The sequence below is a fragment of the Entelurus aequoreus genome, linkage group LG05 (genome assembly GCF_033978785.1).
Source record: "Entelurus aequoreus isolate RoL-2023_Sb linkage group LG05, RoL_Eaeq_v1.1, whole genome shotgun sequence".
NCBI classification, from domain to species: domain Eukaryota; kingdom Metazoa; phylum Chordata; class Actinopteri; order Syngnathiformes; family Syngnathidae; genus Entelurus; species Entelurus aequoreus.
Window position 1 is genome coordinate 59,650,348 of NC_084735.1, and position 19,114 is coordinate 59,669,461.

General features: G+C 38.8%; 2 protein-coding genes across 5 annotated transcripts in view; one reads left to right on the forward strand and one right to left on the reverse strand.

Annotated features, from left to right (window-relative positions):
- The window catches only part of atp2a3 (ATPase sarcoplasmic/endoplasmic reticulum Ca2+ transporting 3), a 170,955-nt gene that overhangs the window by 40,716 nt on the left and 111,125 nt on the right, over positions 1 to 19,114 (forward strand). The window lies entirely within an intron of this gene.
- Positions 10,380 to 16,122, reverse strand: LOC133650821 (uncharacterized). 3 transcript variants are annotated; one of them, XM_062048493.1, is made up of 7 exons: positions 13,044 to 13,205; positions 12,689 to 12,875; positions 12,325 to 12,573; positions 12,035 to 12,159; positions 11,592 to 11,638; positions 11,359 to 11,507; positions 10,380 to 11,231 (listed from the first exon to the last, which is right to left on the reverse strand). In XM_062048493.1, the coding sequence occupies exons 1-7, from the start codon at positions 13,086 to 13,088 to the stop codon at positions 11,059 to 11,061; spliced, it is 975 nt and encodes a 324-aa protein (XP_061904477.1). In that variant the 5' UTR covers positions 13,089 to 13,205; the 3' UTR covers positions 10,380 to 11,058. The 3 variants fall into 3 exon arrangements, with proteins under 3 accessions (XP_061904477.1, XP_061904475.1, XP_061904476.1); XM_062048491.1 differs by lacking the exons at positions 10,380 to 11,231; positions 11,359 to 11,507; positions 11,592 to 11,638; positions 12,035 to 12,159; positions 12,325 to 12,573 and adding exons at positions 14,041 to 14,155; positions 14,276 to 14,386; positions 15,462 to 15,778; positions 15,864 to 16,122 and having other exon boundaries at positions 12,702 to 12,875; positions 13,044 to 13,863; XM_062048492.1 differs by lacking the exons at positions 10,380 to 11,231; positions 11,359 to 11,507; positions 11,592 to 11,638; positions 12,035 to 12,159; positions 12,325 to 12,573 and adding exons at positions 14,041 to 14,155; positions 14,276 to 14,386; positions 15,462 to 15,845 and having other exon boundaries at positions 12,702 to 12,875; positions 13,044 to 13,863.

Genomic DNA, 19,114 nt, shown 5'->3' on the forward strand with positions numbered 1-19,114 from the left:
TCCATGGGTGATTGTTTTTATTTTGCTTCTTACTAAAGTGTTTCAATGGACAATGTTTGTCATAAAGCATCATGAAAGTATTTTAAAAAAAATACCATATACATCATCTACATCACTTTCACTGTATACATTGTCCCAGCTTTGATCTCTCAGATCTTTCTTAAAAGGTGTCATACTTTGTTCTGTGCATATTCTTCGAAATTGTATTTTTTTTTATCAATGTTCCTCTTCTTCTAGTTTCCGTCATAGATTATGAAAACTGGCAGATGATCACTAATGTTGGACATTAGCAGACCACTTGTGGTATTATTATAAAAATCCATCCATCCATCCATTTTCTACCGCTTGTCCCTTTATTAATGAGTGTGGCGCTGTGTTTTGAGATTCTGCTTGGCCTTGTTATTTTAGGTTATAAGCTCAGGGTATACATTGTGTCTATAAAGTCATCTATGGACTTTTGTTTGTTAGGGTTTAAAGGCCTACTGAAACCCACTACTACCGACCACGCAGTCTGATAGTTTATATATCAATGATGAAATCTTAACATTGCAACACATGCCAATACGGCCGGGTTAACTTATAAAGTGCAATTTTAAATTTCCCGCCACACTTCCGGTTGAAAACGTCTAGATATGATGACGTATGCACGTGACGTAAACGGTTGATAGAAGTATTGGTACCCCATTGAATACAATACAAAAAAGCTCTGTTTTCATTTCAAAATTCCACAGTGTTCTGGACATCTGTGCTGGTGAATCTTTTGCAATTTGTTTAATGAACAATGGAGACTGCAAAGAAGAAAGTTGTAGGTGGGATCGGTGTATTAGCGGCGGACTACAGCAACACAGCCAGGAGGACAGAGATGGATAGCAGACGCGCTAGGCGCCAAACTCACCTTAACTTCCTACGTCTCCGGGCCGCCAAACGCATCGGGTGAAGTCCTTCGTCCTTCTGCCGATCGCTGGAAGGCAGGTGAGCACGGGTGTTGATGAGCAGATGAGGGCTGGCTGGCGTAGGTGGAGAGCTAATGTTTTTAGCATAGCTCTGTGCGGTCCGGTTGCTAAGTTGCTAAGTTAGCTTCAATGGCGTCGTTAGCACAGCATTGTTAACCTTCGCCAGCCTGGAAAGCATTAACCGTGTATTTACATGTCCACGGTTTAATAGTATTGTTGATTTTCTATCTATCCTTCCAGTCAGGGGTTTATTTTTTTTGTTTCTATATGCAGTTAAAGCACGATGCTATCACGTTAGCTCGTAGCTAAAGCATTTCGCCGATGTATTGTCGTGGAGATAAAAGTCACTGTGAATGTCCATTTCGCGTTCTAGACTCTCATTTTCAAGAGGATATAGTATCCGAGGTGGTTTAAAATACAAATCCGTGATCCACAATAGAAAAAGGAGAGAGTGTGGTATCCAATGAGCCAGCTTGTACCTAAGTTTCGGTCAGAGTGAAAAAAGATAGGTCTTGCACTGCATTCTAGTCCTTCACTCTAATGTTCCTCACCCACAAATCTTTCATCCTCGCTCAAATGAATGGGGTAATCGTCGCTTTCTCGGTCCGAATCGCTCTAGCTGCATTGAAAACAATAGGAAAATGTGGGGAGCCTTTCAACTGACTACGTCACGCTACTTCCGGTAGGGGCAAGGCTTTTTTTTATCAGATACCAAAAGTTGCGATCTTTATCGTCGTTGTTCTCTACTAAATCCTTTCAGCAAAAATATGGCAATATCGCGAAATGATCAAGTATGACATAGAATGTATCTGCTATCCCCGTTTAAATACATAAAAAAATAATTTCAGTAGGCCTTTAAGAGGTCTATGTTGAAGTAATTTTTTTTGACTGATTTCAATAAAAATTGCTTTAATCCAGCTCTCAAACGTATCAATGTTTGACTTAGGTGATCTATATAAGCAGATGATTAACATGTTCTTGTTTTTTTTATGACATATTTCAATGGTTAGACATTCTAAGATATAATCAATAGCTAATGACATTTTTACCACTTTGTAGTTCAGGTTTTTCCATCACATACACAGCTACTCCCCCTCTGTTCTTGTTGGTTCTGTTGATATAATTTAGTTCATATCCTTCCAGGTCAAAATCCATTCCTTTTTTGGTATCCATCCATGTTTCTGAGATAGCAATCACTTTAAAGGTTTGTTAAATTATCGAATAAATTATTCACATTGTTGTAGTTTGGTTATACACTTCTGCTGTTTAAATGAATAATCAACCGTTTATTGTTGATTTGAATGTTTCTGGTATATTGTTCGTCTGTATAATAAAAACAATTATTCCTGGTATGAAAGAAAAAAATTGTATCTGGATCTATATCCTTATCTAAATCCATACTATTGTGATTTATGCTGCTGAAGGTTTACAGTTCCATATATTCATCTTCTGCAATCTTTTGTGTTGCCCTAAAAGTGTAGATGAATGTGCACCTGAGTACAGATCTTCATGTTCGGTAATCCCTTGGAGCGTTGTATTTTTGTAGTTGAATGTCGATGTTTGTTTTCCGTCAGACTCCGTTATCGTTTTTGTTGTTGTAGTTGCTCTGGGAGTTTCAATATTCATCCAGATCCTTGATGTCTTTGACAACTAGTACTCTTTATTCTGGACCAACCAACTGAGTCATCCATCCATCCATCCATTTTCTACTGCGTGTCCCGTTAGGGGTCGCGGGGGGTGCTGTAGCCTATCTCAACTGCATTCGGGTGGAAGGCGGGGTACACCCTGGACAAGTCGCCACCTCATCGCAGGGCCAACACAGATAGACAACATTCACAGTCAATACAAAGTAATTCAAATGACACATTTATGTTTATTACAATTTTACAGAAAGTATATCAAGTTTTCTAATAGCACATATTTTTAAAAAAGCCCTCTACTTCTTAACTGTCCACTTCCTGCACTGCCTTGCTTACTAACCTGCACAGCGAGGTATCAGTGCAGCAGCACTTGGCAGAGCTTCATCCTAAAGTCATATTTGAGTTACAATCAATTTTAAAACATGACCAGACAATGTTAAAAAACTTTTGAAGAATGTTCTTGGCAACACTAAATTGGCCTAGTGTGTGAATGTGAATGTGAATGTTGTAGTCTGCAATGTCAGGACTTATTTGATTGACAGCTGACATTTAATAGATCTATTAAATGTCATATCTATATGCCAGTCATATCTATATGACTGGCAGTCATACTTGCCAACCCTCCCGAATTTTCCGGGAGACTCCCGAATTTCAGTGCCTCTCCCGAAAATCTCCCGGGACAACCATTCTCCCAAATTTCTCCCGATTTCCAGCCGGACAACTATATTGGGGGCGTGCCTTAAAGGCCTACTGAAATGAATTTTTTTTATTTAAACGGGGATAGCAGATCTATTCCATGTGTCATACTTGATTATTTCGCGATATTGCCATATTTTTGCTGAAAGGATTTAATATAGAACAACGACGATAAAGATCGCAACTTTTGGTATCTGATAAAAAAAGGCTTGCCCCTACCGGAAGTAGCGTGACGTAGTCAATTGAACATATACGCAAAGTTCCCTATTGTTTACAATGATGGCCGCATGAAGTGAGAGAGATTCGGACCGAGAAAGCGACAATTTCCCCATTAATTTGAGCGAGGATGAAAGATTTGTGGATGAGTAAAGTGCAAGTGAAGGACTAGTGGGGAGTTGAAGCTATTCAGATAGGGAAGATGCTGTGAGAGCCGGGGGTGACCTGATATTCAGCTGGGAATGACTACAACAGTAAATAAACACAAGACATATATATACTCTATTAGCCACAACACAACCAGGCTTATATTTAATATGCCACAAATTAATCCTGCATAAAAACACCTACGTGTTTGTTATGCTAGCTCCTAGCTCCTCTGCTAGCTCCTAGCTCCATAGAACACGCCAATACAATTCAAACACCTGATCAACACACACAATCACTCAGCCCAAAAGACAGTTCACCTAACCCAATGTTCATAAAGCTTATATATTTTAAAAAAGTTACGTACATACGCAAAAAAAAAGTTGCGCACATACGGTCAAGCGATCAAATGTTTAGAAGCCAAAGCTGCATACTCACGGTAGCACGTCTGCGTCTTTGTCATCCAAATCAAAGTAATCCTCGTAAGAGTCTGTGTTGTCCCAGTTCTCTACAGGCGTCTGTGTATCGAAGTCAAAAGTCCTCCTGGTTAGAGTCTCTGTTATCCGAGTTCTTCCATCTTCACTGCATCTTTCGGGAATGTAAACAAAGACGCGCCGGCTGTGTACTGTTGTTGCTGACTTCGTTCGAAAAATACGTCCGTTTCGCACCGACAACTTTCTTCTTTGCTTGCTCAGCTTCTTTCTCCATAATGCAATGAACATAATTGCAACAGATTCACGAACACAGATGTCCAGAATACTGTGGAATTATGAAATGAAAACAGAGCTTTTTTGTATTGTATTCAATGGGGAAGGCATACCTCTGTTCCCCGGGCTACGTCACGCGCATACGTCATCCTCAGAGGCGTTTCGAACCGGAAGTTTAGCGGCAAATTTAAAATGTCACTTTATAAGTTAACCCGGCCGTATTGGCATGTGTTATAATGTTAAGATTTCATCATTGATATATAAACTATCAGACTGCGTGGTCGGTAGTAGTGGGTTTCAGTAGGCCTTTAAAGGCACTGCCTTTAACATAGTCTCTCACCTGAAAAAGAGACTATTATATATGTCTCTGTTATCCATAGGTTTATCTATAACCCATAAAGTAGGCAGGCACGGAGCTATTTCTCAGCGTGTGTTTATTCCAGCCGGCACGTTAATACACTGACACACAACATCCGGATTCCCATCATGCACTGCTTCAAAACTACGGCAAGTAGTAATGTCCAAAATTTCCAGCCGGACAAACAATATTGGGGGCACTGCCTTTAGCATCCTCTCACCTGAAAAGGAGACTATTATATATGTCTCCGTTATCCATAGGTTTATCTATAACCCATAACACTGTGGCCGAATGGATATAGTCACTCATGAACGGTCAGAGAAGCAAAAGGCGGCGGCAACGCAGTATTATGGGCCACCTTGCAAGCAACATCCTGTTCTCATTTGCGGATGCTTTCAACAAATCCGTGAAGGATATGTTTCCGGATTCAGAGATCGCTCGCCAGTACTCAAATGGCAGAACAAAGGCTACTCAAATAGTGAAAGGTAAGTGTTATTTTCTTTTTAAGTAAGCAGCAAGTACAGTTAGTAGAACAACTCTGTTTTCATTACTGTGTACTGCACTGTACTATATATATATATATATATATATATATATATGTGTATATGTGTGTATGTGGACCTGAAGCTTGTCCAAGCACATTCCTGAAAACTGTCTTGTTCATTCAACGTGGAGTATATTTATAGCTACAATTCACTTATATATTGTAATATATATATATATATATATATATATATATAGATAGATAGATAGTACAATATACTTATATATTGTACAATATACTTATATATTGTACTATATATATATATATATATATATATATATATATATATATATATATATATATATATATATATATATATATATATATATATATATATATATATATATATATATATATATAGTACAATATATAAGTGAATTCTAGCTATAAATATACTCCACGTTGAAGGAACAAGACAGTTTTCAGGAATATATATATATGTATATATAGTACAATATATAAGTGAATTCTAGCTATAAATATACTCCACGTTGAAGGAACAAGACAGTTTTCAGGAATGTGCTTGGACAAGCTTCAGGTCCACACAGCACAGACTGCCTCAGGGAATCCTTGGCAGACTGAAGTCAGGAAAACCCGTTCAGGACCTCAGGCGCTCCTTCTTCTTTAGTCTTGCCTTGGGATGTATACCGAGTACCAATGATTTTGGGTACCAGTTCCCAATTGATGCCAATAGCGATGCACAGATTGAACCCTCTTGAGTTTGAGTTTGAGTTTATTTTATTTCGAACATGCAAGCTTACAACATGATACATCACAATTTCCAGTTTCTCTTTTCAACATGTTCGAAAAGGAGTAGGAAGAAGCAGAGCTTATTTAATCCTACCCCTTTTCTTTACATAACAGTTGCAAAACTTTTTGTTCACTTCCTGTTCACAATTTTTTCACAATAAACTCCATAAGTAATCACAATAAAAATAAATAATAGTAAGAATTTAATAATAATATTTGGTGAAGTAAGTCATATTTCATATGATGAGATAAGTAAGATTACTTTAAGAATGAATGAATGGATGGATGAAATAAATTGAGATTGTTTGTCATGGTTCTTCTTCTTTGTACTTTGTAAACACTTTAAGTTTGAAGAGTTTCTTGAAGTGGATCATATTAGTACATTGTTTGATTGCTTTGCTTAATCCATTCCATAATTTAATTCCACATACTGATATACTAAAGGTCTTAAATTACGTTTTTCTCTAAGATTATATTTCTCCTCTTTTTTTGAGAAGAATTGTTGTATATTCTTAGGTAGCGGGTTATAGTTTGCTTTGTGCATAATTTTAGCTGTTTGCAAATTCACTATGTCGTGGAATTTCAGTATTTTTGATTCAATAAATAAAGGGTTTGTATGTTCTCTATATCCAACATTATGTATTATTCTAACTGATCTTTTTTGTAACACCGTTAATGAATGAAGTGTACTTTTGTAATTATTTCCCCATATTTCTACACAGTAGCTAAGATATGGTAACACTAGTGAACAGTAGAGAATATGAAGGGATTTTTTGTCTAGAACATGTTTTGCTTTATTCATTATTGACGTGTTTCTTGCTACTTTATGTTGTATATTTTTTACTTGAGATTTCCAGTTCAATTTATCATCAATCATTATACCTAGAAATTTGGTTTCATTTACTCTTTCAATTTCTATTCCGTCTATTCGTATTTGTGTTTGACTTTCTCTTCTACTGTTACCAAATAGCATGATTTTAGTTTTACTAAGATTCAACAATAGTCTGTTTTTGTCAAACCATCTTTTTAATTTGTTAATTTCTTCTGTTATTATTTGTATTATCTCCTGTGTGTTCTCTCCTGAACAAAACACTATTGTATCATCCGCAAATAATACTAACTCTAAATCTTTTGTAACTTTACAAATGTCATTTATATAGAGATTGAATAATTTAGGTCCTAGTATTGATCCCTGAGGTACACCACAGGATATATTTAGCGTTGTAGATGTGTGTTCGCCTAGCTTCACGTATTGTTTCCTGTTCGTTAGATAACTTCTTATCCAGTTTAAGACTAACCCTCTGATGCCATATCGTTCTAGTTTTTTGATTAAAATATTGTGATTAATTGTGTCAAATGTTTTAGTTAGATCCATAAAAACCGCTGCCGCACATTTTTTACTATCTATTGCATTGGTAATTTCTTCTGTAATTTCAATTAAAGCCATTGAAGTTGAAACATTAGCTCTGTATCCATATTGGTTCTCTTCGAGTATTCTAATTTTATTTATGAAACTTTCTAATCTGTTATTGAACAGTTTTTCAATGATTTTAGAAAATTGTGGAAGTAGAGAAACAGGTCTAAAATTTGTAAATTGATGTTTGTCTCCAGTCTTATAAATTGGTGCAACTTTAGCTAATTTCATTTTGTTTGGAAATGTACCTGTTTGAAATGATAGGTTACTAATATACATTAATGGTCCTGAGATCTCTTCAATAACCTTTTTTATCGTTTCCATATCAATTCCGTTACAATCAGTTGAAGTCTTAGATTTACATTTTTTCGCGATTGTAACTATTTCCTCCTGTGTCACATTACTGAGGAACATGGAGTTGGGATTTCGCTCTATGGTATCATTATAGTCCTCAATTGGAACTGGGTCTGGAATCCTTTCTTCCAATTTTGGTCCAATATTTACAAAATAATTATTGAAGCTTTCAACTACTTCCTTTATGTTGTCATTTTTTTTATTTTCATCTAAGAAGTATTGAGGGTAGTCCCTCTTAGTTCCATTTTTAATAATGCTATTGAGGATGCCCCATGTTGCTCTCATATTATTTTTGTTCCTGTCCAATAATTCACTGTTATATTATTTTCTACATGATCGTAGTACGTCTGTTAACTTGTTTTTATACTTTTTGTACTTAATTTCTGCCTCTATAGTTCTTTGTGCTATACATTTTCTATATAGTGTATTCTTCTTCTTACAAGCATTTTTTAATCCTTTTGTCATCCATGGTTGATTATTCTTTCTCTGCTTGTTACTGAGTTGTATCCATGGACAATGTTTGTCATTAAGTATTATGAACTTGTTTAAGAAATGTTCATATGCTTCATCAACCTCTTTTTCATCATACACATTGTCCCAATCTTGCTTTTGTAACTCAATTTTGAAGGCAGTCATCCTCTTCTCTGTGCATAGTCTTCAAAATGTCCTTTTGTCTTCCATGTTCTTCTTGTAGTGTCCATCATATATTTTAAAAACTGGCAGATGATCACTAACGCCGGTTATAAGTAGACCACTTGTAGTGTTATTATCAAAATCATTGGTAAAAATATTATCAATAAGCGTGGCACAGTGTCCTGTTATTCTGCTTGGCTTTGTGATTTTAGGATATAGACTGATGCTGTACATTGTATCAATGAAGTCATCAATAGACTTTTGCTTGTTGGGGTTCAATAAGTCAATATTAAAGTCACTACATAAGAACATTATTCTTTGACCATTGTCTATGTAAATTGCCTTAAAGGCCTACTGAAATGAATTTTTTTTATTTAAACGGGAATAGCAGATCCATTCTATGTGTCATACTTGATCATTTTGCGATATTGCCATATTTTTGCTGAAAGGATTTAGTATAGAACAAAGTCGATAAAGTTCGCAACTTTTGGTCTGTGATAAAAAAAAGCCTTGCCCCTACCGGAAGTAGCGTGACGTCACAAGAGCTGGGGCTGCTGAGTCTTTCCTATTGTTTTCAATGACGGCCGCCAGAAGTGAGAGCGATTCCGACCGAGATAGCGACGATTTCCCCATTAATTTGAGCGATTTTTGGATGAGGAAAGTGCAAGTGAAGAACTAGTGGGGATTGGAAGCGATTCAGAAGCTGTGAGAGGGATAGAGCCACACCGCTTTGAACCCGAAGCTGACGAAGACTGTCAGGAGGACGCTGCTGCTATTGATGCTGGAGGAGCACACGACATAGATCGCCTTCAGAATACAGAATGGTAAAATGTTATTTATTTATAGACTAGTTTTAGCTTGTGGCCTAGTCTTGCACTGTTACTGTTAGTGTTACAACTTACACCCCAGGCCTATCTATAGACCGAGTATCTATCATTGACACAATGCTGGAGTAGCACACGACATAGATCGCCTTCAGAATACAGAATGGTAAAATGTTATTTATTTATAGACTAGTTTTAGCTTGTGGCCTAGTCTTGCACTGTTACTGTTAGTGTTACAAATTACACCCCAGGCCTGTCTATAGACTAAGTATCTATCATTGACACAATGTCAAACCTAATTAATTACCCATTATTTCTATGGGCCACAGCTCCATATACCGGCAATACTAAAAATATGCATGTAGATTAATAAGATCCACAACAAGACAATGATAATATTAATTATTCCACATGTTTGCAGATTGCAGGTGTCCATAATAAGAATTGATTTACAAATATTATGAATATTTCAATTTCCAGGTGTACATGTCACAACTGTGTGAACATGGAGACAGTGGCTGAGTGTGTCTGCTGTCGTGAGCTAGATGCAGTGGCCAGAACGATGGAGGAGAAGAGGGTGGAGACGTGCATCATAGACCACCCTGGCTTTCCATCTGTGTGTCTGGATGAATGGGTGCTGCAGACAGCGTATTACGCCTACGAACAGCAATATGGTGTGCTGCAGCAACAGCAAAATGAGTGAGGCACTAATAAGTTTAAATAATTCTATCAACCTTTGGAAGATAAGTCAGAATGAGCACTTTCTTATCTTATTCTTATTCTGTGAAATGTACTGTGCTACAATGTAAATGACATTATATATCATAGAAGTATTACATACATAAAACCGTAGATGTCAACAATATTTACAATTTACTGCAACAGTAAATGACAAATGAATATAATGCATGACAATGTCTTTTGCATCTCAGAGAACAGTGAGTCACTGTGTATCCATGTCCGGATAATAACAGCTGCCATCATTTGCTAACAACTATTTTGTACTTGCAGGCGGAAACGACACACAGCCTATCGACAGTTTGTCCGCCTCTGCTGGGGATATTTGGGAAAGGAGATAAGGGTGGTACTACCAGCTTGTGTAGTACATAAGATTAGGACAACATTCCCATCGATGGACTACACGGGGTTCCAAGACGTGCAGTGACTGCAACACAATCCACATGGCCACTGTACTTAATCAATAAAATAAATCAATCAATCAATCAATCAATGTTTATTTATATAGCCCTAAATCACAAGTGTCTCAAAGGGCTGCACAAGCCACAACGACATCCTCGGTACAGAGCCCACATACGGGCAAGGAAAAACTCACCCCAGTGGGACGTCGGTGAATGACTATGAGAAACCTTGGAGAGGACCGCATATGTGGGTAACCCTCCCCCTCTAGGGGAGACCAAAAGCAATGTATGTCGAGTGGGTCTGACATAATATTGTGAAAGTCCAGTCCTTAGTGGATCTAACATAATAGTAAGAGTCCAGTCCATAGTGGGGCCAGCAGGAGGCCATCCCGAGCGGAGACGGGTCAGCAGCGCAGAGATGTCCCCAACCGATGCACAGGCGAGCGGTCCAACCCGGGTCCCAACTCTGGACAGCCAGCACTTCATCCATGGTCACCGGAATAACCCCTCCACAAGGGGGAGAGGGTGTGGGGTGGGGGGCAGAGGAGAAAAGAAAAGAAACGGCAGATCAACTGGTCTAAAAATGGGGGTCTATTTAAAGGCTAGAGTATACAAATGAGTTTTAAGATGGGACTTAAATGCTTCTACTGAGGTAGCATCTCTAACTGTTACTGGGAGGGCAGTTAACACTTACCGAAGCGACTCCTGTGCTTGGCGATGGCTTCCTCCTTGTCTGGCTTCTCCAGTTCATCGCAGAGGAAGGGAGGCACATCCACAGTGACGCTGACTGGTGTTCTCTGGTCAGGGGTCTGTCTGCAGCCAGCAACAACCTCCCTGATCAAGTCATCTACGTAGCCTGCAAAATACAATTGTACATGTTCCTGCTCACAACATAATATACTCATGGAGAGTGAAACTTGACAGTATTATTATCATGATACAAAGTGTCAAGTGTTTACATGTTTTGTGTCCTCTACACTTACGGTATGTTGGCTCTGTCGCAATTTTCTTGACCACATGGCCCCCTGCTTTATACTTCGGGTAGTGTACTACATAGCGCTCAGCACCCGCTTGTGTAGTGGCTATAGGGCGGCTCGAGTTTTCATTCCAGTGCAGCCCAGTAAGCAGGTTCCTAGGTGTGGTAACAGAATAATGTAATAATTAGTACTAAAGTATGGCACACACTAGTGACACTTAGATTAGTGTGGAAACATACCTGCACAGCATTCCGATGTATGAGAAGACATAAATTTTCGGTGCGAACTGTATAAGATAAAAGACACTTTATTCAGTCATGCGTCCATACAATGTGTGTGTAAATTTATAAATAGTTTGTAAATTTGAATACAAATGTTTGTGTATTAAACTGTTTATAGTCAGCTATTAAAGCTTGATCTCCTGCAATAATGAAGCTGTTTTGTTTTTAATTTTAATACCACGCCAGAATTGTTTGCAATCTTTATCACCAAGATGCCTAGCCACTATGTTGGACCTCTAACTGCCTAGCCACTATGTTGGACCTCTAACATTCTCTTGCTTACACTGACTGTATCAAGGCTACATTTAGTATGCTCTAGTATTTTGCTCCCTGGCCACCAAAGTCCTAGTGGCAGTTGGTAACCACCGACGCCACCTACAGGCGATCAGCCTAATTCTCACCTGTATGATAAGGCTATGGAACGCCTCCACCTTGGAAGTCTGGTGTTCACCCGACAGCATGGCGATATCTTTCAGCAGGGACTTGTTGTTGACCACCTCCTCCAGTTTCACTGCTGAGCGTGAACCTAAACATACATTTAAAATAGAACAATGTTTCAACAAAAATGTTCCAGTCAACTTAAACTGGTTATTTACTTACAAGTTTATCTGAATTTTTTGACTTTCAAAAGATGTGCAGGAAAATACTGCTAGTCCCTCACTGCTTTCGGGCAACTTATTTGCCTACTCACATTGTTTGAGCCATTTCTTTTGCCGTTGCAGTTGTCCATGAGTACAAATTGGGAAGAGGTCGCCATGGTCCTTGTGGATGTTCTGAATGTGTCGCTCTACAGACTTCCACTTGGCAACCAGAAGTTCCCCCTCTCCAGGCGGTGTAGACACTGCTGCCCAGTAGAGGTGGTTGATTATACTTTGCACCCAGGGCTTCAGGTCTTCACAGTCCTTATGCTTGTAGATGGCCTTCAGTTTCTTTCCGATGGCTACAAACAGAAAAAAGCAGAAATTTGTGGATTAAATACAATATGGCATTCATCTGATCACTAATATGTACACACTACTTCACAACTTGTCATACATACAAGTAATCCAACTAACATTTTGCAACATGCCAGATGTCATAGCAGTGCCGTGTATTGGGCATGTTTTCGCAAATCCATTTAGCGATCTGTCTGTGTCGGTCTGTCACCAGCACCCCGACATCCAGGTCCCAGCTGATCAACAGCTCCACCATCCTCTTCAGTCCTTCCATCCCCATATGGTAGCTGCCAAGACATTCGTTGCTCTGAAATATATATAACAGAAAAGGAATGAGCAAAGAAAAAAATGAAAAAGGGGCTTAGTATACATTGAAATGGTTAATGTTATTAGACAAATTTACTAGGATAATTCTGGAAAATCCCTTCTCTGCTTATTATGTTACTAGTGTTTTAGTGAGATTATATGGTCGTACCTGTACAACCTGAAGGTCGAGAACCACATTGGCCACAAGCTCCATTGTGGTGTAGGTACCAAACTTGGCACTGTGTCCCGGACTGTCTGCTCGCCCATCACCACCAAGACAAGGAGTCGGCCTTCCACCTGCAGCATGGTGAGGTGCGTCCGTTGCTGTTCCTCCCACACCTTTTTGATGGCTGGCTGCAGGATGAGCTCCTGGTGGTTGAAAAATGTCCTCTTCACATACGTGACCACTCTGATGCTGTTCAGCACTTGCAACACCTTGCCAGAAGATGCGCCAGCGAAGAGGATGCCAGCAGATAGCAGGATGTTGCCCGCGGCATAAGGGCCAATGTTTGGCTGGCTGCTCCAACTACTCCTCTGGTCACATGATGCACATTGAAGAGTCATGGTCAGCTGTGTACCGTTTGAATCCCAAGAAGGGCTTATTTTCTGGCTGCCACAGACTGTACAGTGACACCACTTGACGAGACACTGGAGGCACGACTCAAAGATGATGTACTTCGGTTCCTTGTGGCAGCCCTCTTCACGCATCTGGTGAGTACGTGGGCGATCTGGCGACCCGTCAGATTGACACGGATCCGATGTTGATGACTCACTCGGCACATAGCTGTCATCGGAAGAACCACTAACAAAAGGCGCAGTGGGACTTGATGCTGGTCCTACATCAAACAATGCAGGAGCACCTGGAGTTGCTATGTTAGTCTGCATCTCGGGGCTGTCAGATGGAGCTGCTACACTTGACGATGGGACTTCACTAACCCTGGCCAGCCGAGCTCTAACCCTCTCGAGGATCTCTGGGGTCACCTGGTGTCCTAGCAATAAAATCAAACACAAGTTGTTTTATATAATCTGTTAAAATTGAACTAGAATCACATACTAATTATTGTCTTTGAATCACCTAATTTATCTGTCTACTCTACTCTGCACAGGCAGCTGTGCAATGTGTACTGTGATGTGCAGAATCATGTTCATCACCGAAATAGACATACCCTTTGATCTATGATGTATTTTCCCTGTTTGGGTGCTCTTGCTACTGGTCATTGCTGTTGGTGCTCTCCCAATCGGTACCCAGTCCGTCTGGCATCCTTGTTCTCTTGTATTTCCCTGGAAATGGAGAAACAGCTACATGTAATATGGATACCTCAATTACATAAATTATGAATACTTTTGTATTGGGCTTGAACTGTAATCCATTTGAACATTGATTAGGAAAACAAATCGAACCTGATCTTGATCGCCCTCCTCATCAGGCAAATCTAGTGCCATTGCCATTGGTTCATCCACCGCATCCGCCACTGATGCCGTAGTCGTACTGGCCATGATCTGATCTATTGTCTGTAAATGTACAATGCTTTATATTATTGTCTATTGTAATCTATTGACAGTATTGACACTATTGACAGTAATGTCAGTAAATGTACGATACTTTATACTGCAGAAGAACTTGACTAGAACTTGAAGCAATAATTATATGTAGACTATTTTATTGTTAATTTATTTCATTGTTCATGGAGTAGACCAGTGGTTCTCAAATGGGGGTACGCGTACCCCTGGGGGTACTTGAAGGTATGCCAAGGAGTACGTGAGAATTTTTTTAAATATTCTAAAAATATCAACAATTCAAAAATCCTTTATAAATATATTTATTGAATAATACTTCAACAAAATAAATGTTTAGAATTAAGTTCATGAATCCAGATGGATCTCTATTACAATCCCCAAAGAGGGCACTTTAAGTTGATGATTACTTCTATGTGTAGAAATCTTTATTTATAATTGAATCACTTGTTTATTTTCAACAAGTTTTTTGTTATTTTTATATCTTTTTTTCCAAATAGTTCAAGAAAGACCACTACAAATGAGCAATATTTTGCACTGTTATACAATTTAATAAATCAGAAACTGATGACATAGTGCTGTATTTTACTTTTTTTTCTCTTTTTTTCAAACAAAAATGCTTTGCTCTGATTAGGGGATACTTGAGTTAAAAAAATGTTCACACGGGGTACATCACTGAAAAAAGGTTGAGAACCACTGGAGTAGTCTATGACTGTGTGTGAGTTTTGATTGATTGATTGATTGAGACTTTTATTAGTAGGTTGCACAGTGAAGTATATATTCTGTACAATTGACCACTAAATGGTATCACCCCAATAAGTTTTTCAACTTGTTTAAGTCGGGGTCCACTTAAATTGATTCATGATACAGATATATACTATCAGATATGTACTATCATCATAATACAGTCATCACACAAGATAATTACATTGCATTATTTACATTATTTACAATCCGGGGTGTGGAGGGGTTAGGTTTGGTTGTTATCATCAGTCATCAACAATTGAGAACAAAGAAATGGATATTGGAACAGTGTAGTCTGACTATGGAAACTGGAAATCAAGATTCTTACCCTCTTCCTTTCCCTTTTGGCAAATGCAGACCTCATGTGCACAGTCTGTCCACTTGTGGAGGGTGTGGGGTGCTCTGAACTTGTCGAACTTGCACTTAAGCATGGCCGTGGTCTGTTGAAAATAGTTGGCTTCGCACCTTTCTTCAGCACGAGTCGACGGGTGGTGGCGATGCCCATCGCTGCCCTTTGCAAGGGACCCTCTTCGAAACATGATTGTTCGAAATGTTCGCTGCATAATACACTGTACTTTGTGTGTGTGGTCCAATCCAACCGTGTTCGCTTGACTTCTTTGTTCCATAGTAAAGCTTGGCCGCCATCTTTTGGGAATAAAAACAATGCAACACCAGTTGTGTTTGTCTTTGTGTTGCTACATCCCGCAGCAACACACCGTTTTCCACTTACAGCTTTCTTTTTTGTAGTCTCCATTGTAAATTGAACAAATTGCAAAAGATTCACCAACAGATGTCCAGAATACTGTGGAATTTTGTCGAAAACACAGGTTTTTATGTCGGGTCCGATAGGGTCCAACCTCTTCCGTAGCTCTTGTGACGTCACGCGCATACGTCATATGCAAATGAGTTTTTCGAACGGAAGTGTGGCGGGAATTTTAAAATTGCACTTTATAAGTTAACCCGGCCGTATTGGCATGTGTTGCAATGTTAAGATTTCATCATTGATATATAAACTATCAGACTGCGTGGTCGGTAGTAGTGGGTTTCAGTAGGCCTTTAATCCATTCTTCAAATGTTTCTATACTTGACTTAGGTGATCTATATATACAACTGATGAATATGTTTTTGCTTTTTTCCTGACATATTTCAATGGTTATACATTCTAAGATATTATCTATAGCAAATGACATGTTTTTTACCACTTTGTAGTTCAGGTTCTTCATCACGTACACAGCTACTCCTCCATTTGTGTTGGTTCTGTTGATGTAGTTTAGTTCATATCCCTCCAGATCAAAATCTATTCCTTTTTTATCATCAATCCATGTTTCTGTGACAGCTATCACTTTGAAGGGTTCGTTGATGTGTTCCAAAAGGTTCTTAATGTTGTTGCAATTTGCATACAAGCTTCTACTATTAAAATTAATAATTGACAATTTGTTATCACATTCAATGTTGCTATTATATTGATCATCTGTATAATAAAAACAATTATTACTGATGTGGGAGAAAAAATTTGTATCTGGATCTATATCATTTTCTAAATCCTGGTTTTTGTGATGTTTGTTGCAGAAATTTTTTAGTTCCATATTTTCTTGTTCAACAATCTTTGATGTTGTTTCAATAATCTCTATAAGTGTAGGTGGATGCAATCCTGAATGTAGGTCCTCTTGTTTAGTCGTCCCTTGGAACATAGTAGTGTTGATGCTGGGTGTTTGTTTTCTGTCAGAGTCCATTATCATCGTTGTTGTGGTAGCTGTGTAAACTTTAAAAATTGTCCAGGTTCTTGATGTCATGGACAACAATTACTCTTGCTTCTGGACCTCCATTCAGCTTGATGTAGATTTTACAGTTGGTGCTCCAAGTTCCCTGGATTTTTCCCTGCCTTCTCAAGTCGCGTGCTTTCTTTGCGATTCCAGCATTACGTTCTGTGAGATGCTCATTCATGTACACATTTGTTCCCTTCAGCTTCTTTCCCTGTCAGCAATGCCATTTTAGATTTTCTGTTTACGAGTTTCACGAGCACGACTGGAGTGGCGTTGTTGTTTCTTCCGTTCAGTGGGATGCATGTTTAGATGGTATTAATGTCAATTTCAATTTCTTTTGATTGCAGAAAGTTGACCACTTGCTGCTCTGCTGTACCTTGTTTGAAAGCAAAAGATGAAAAAAACACACAGACATGACAATTTATCGAATCCTGCAAAATGATCGAGTTAATTTTCATTTATCGTTTCATTAATTGACTTATTGATTATCAGTCAAAGCCTAGACTGTAGAGCACGAACTAATAGAGCTTTTTGTGCAGCCTCTGCTTTTCTGGGATGTCAGAAGCAAGCTAACCAATGATTTGTCCTTTAAAACGTATTCTTGTAAGGTGCTTACAAGAAAAAACACCCTCCACTTTGAATTAATAACAATCTCGTAGAAAGGGTCAAACAATTCAAATTTTTAGGGGTGAATATAACAGAAGATCTATGCTGGGACATTACACTGCTTCTACAGTCAGAAAGGCCCAACAACGTCTTTTCTTTCTAAGAAAACTAAAAAGCGCAAACATTCCGCAGAAATCAATGGTAAACTTTTACAATTGTGCTATCAGCAGTGTCCTAACTTACGAATTTTTAGTGTGGTTTGCTAGCTGCACTAAAGCGAACCAACGGCTCTCCAGCGAGTGGTTAAAGTGGCGGGGAAAATGACAAGGACAATACTCCCAGAGATGAGTGCCATGTACACAACTCGCTGCCTAAATCGAGTACACAACATCCTGAAGGACAGATACCACCCAGCACATGCCCTCTTTAACCTGCTACCCTCTGGAAGGATGTATAGATCGATTTGCGCCATTACCACCAGAATGTCTCACAGTCTGTATCCCCAGGCTGTGAGTCTGCTTAATGAACAGCCTGCCCCTTTACTTTCCCCGACCATCTTATTACCTCACTCTTCACCACCTCAATAATTGTGCTCTGGACATTGCATTGCTGCAACATCAACGTAACACCCATCAGACATCTGACTCTTCCCACCCCCACGCCCCTCTATTCGCCATCTTCTTGACAATGCTAAAATGTAAACTATTGTCAACCTGCACATCAATGCAGTTTCTATGCTGCTAGACGAAGCCCAAACAAAATCTCGTCGACATGTATTACTTAAGTGTTATTATGACAATGACAATAAAAGGAATTCATTGATTGATTGATTGCTTCACACATAAACTTTTACTGATTGATTAATTCCATCAACATTGAATTGTTACAAATTCAGTGACTTGTCAAATTAGTTTTTGTGCTGTAGGTATGCATCTAACGACTGTTTTGATAGTCAACTAGTCATGGTTAGAGTGTCCGCCCTGAGATCGGTAGGTCGGGAGTTCAAACCCCGGCCGAATCATACCAAAGACTATAAAAATGGGACCCAGTACCTCCCTGCACTCAGCATCAAGGGTTGGAATTGGGGGTTAAATCACTAAATTGATTCTTGAGTGCGGCCACCGCTGCTGCTCACTGCTCCCCTACCTCCCAGGGGGTGGAAAGAGGGGATGGGTCAAATGCAGAGGGTCATTTCACCACACCTAGTGTGTGTGTGACTATCAGTGGTACTTTAACTTTAACTATCTTCATGATTTGCTGACTATTCACGATTTGCTGACTAATCAGATTTTCAAGCCTAATCAGGAGCTCTAATTTAGCCATCGAACTGACCAAAGATAGGTGTGCCAAGCTTGTGGCATCATATTCAAAAAGACTTGAGGCTGTGACTGCTGCTAAAGATGCGTCAAAGTATTGAACAAATTCTGTGAATAATTGTGTACATGTGATTTTTTGTGTTTTTATTTTTAATACATTTGGTAAATAAAAAAACAACTTTTCACGTTGTCATCATGGGGAATTTTGAGGACAAAAATTAATTAATTCCATTTTAGAATAAGGCTGAAACATACCAAAATCTGGAAAAAGTGAAGCACTGTGAATACTTTCCAGA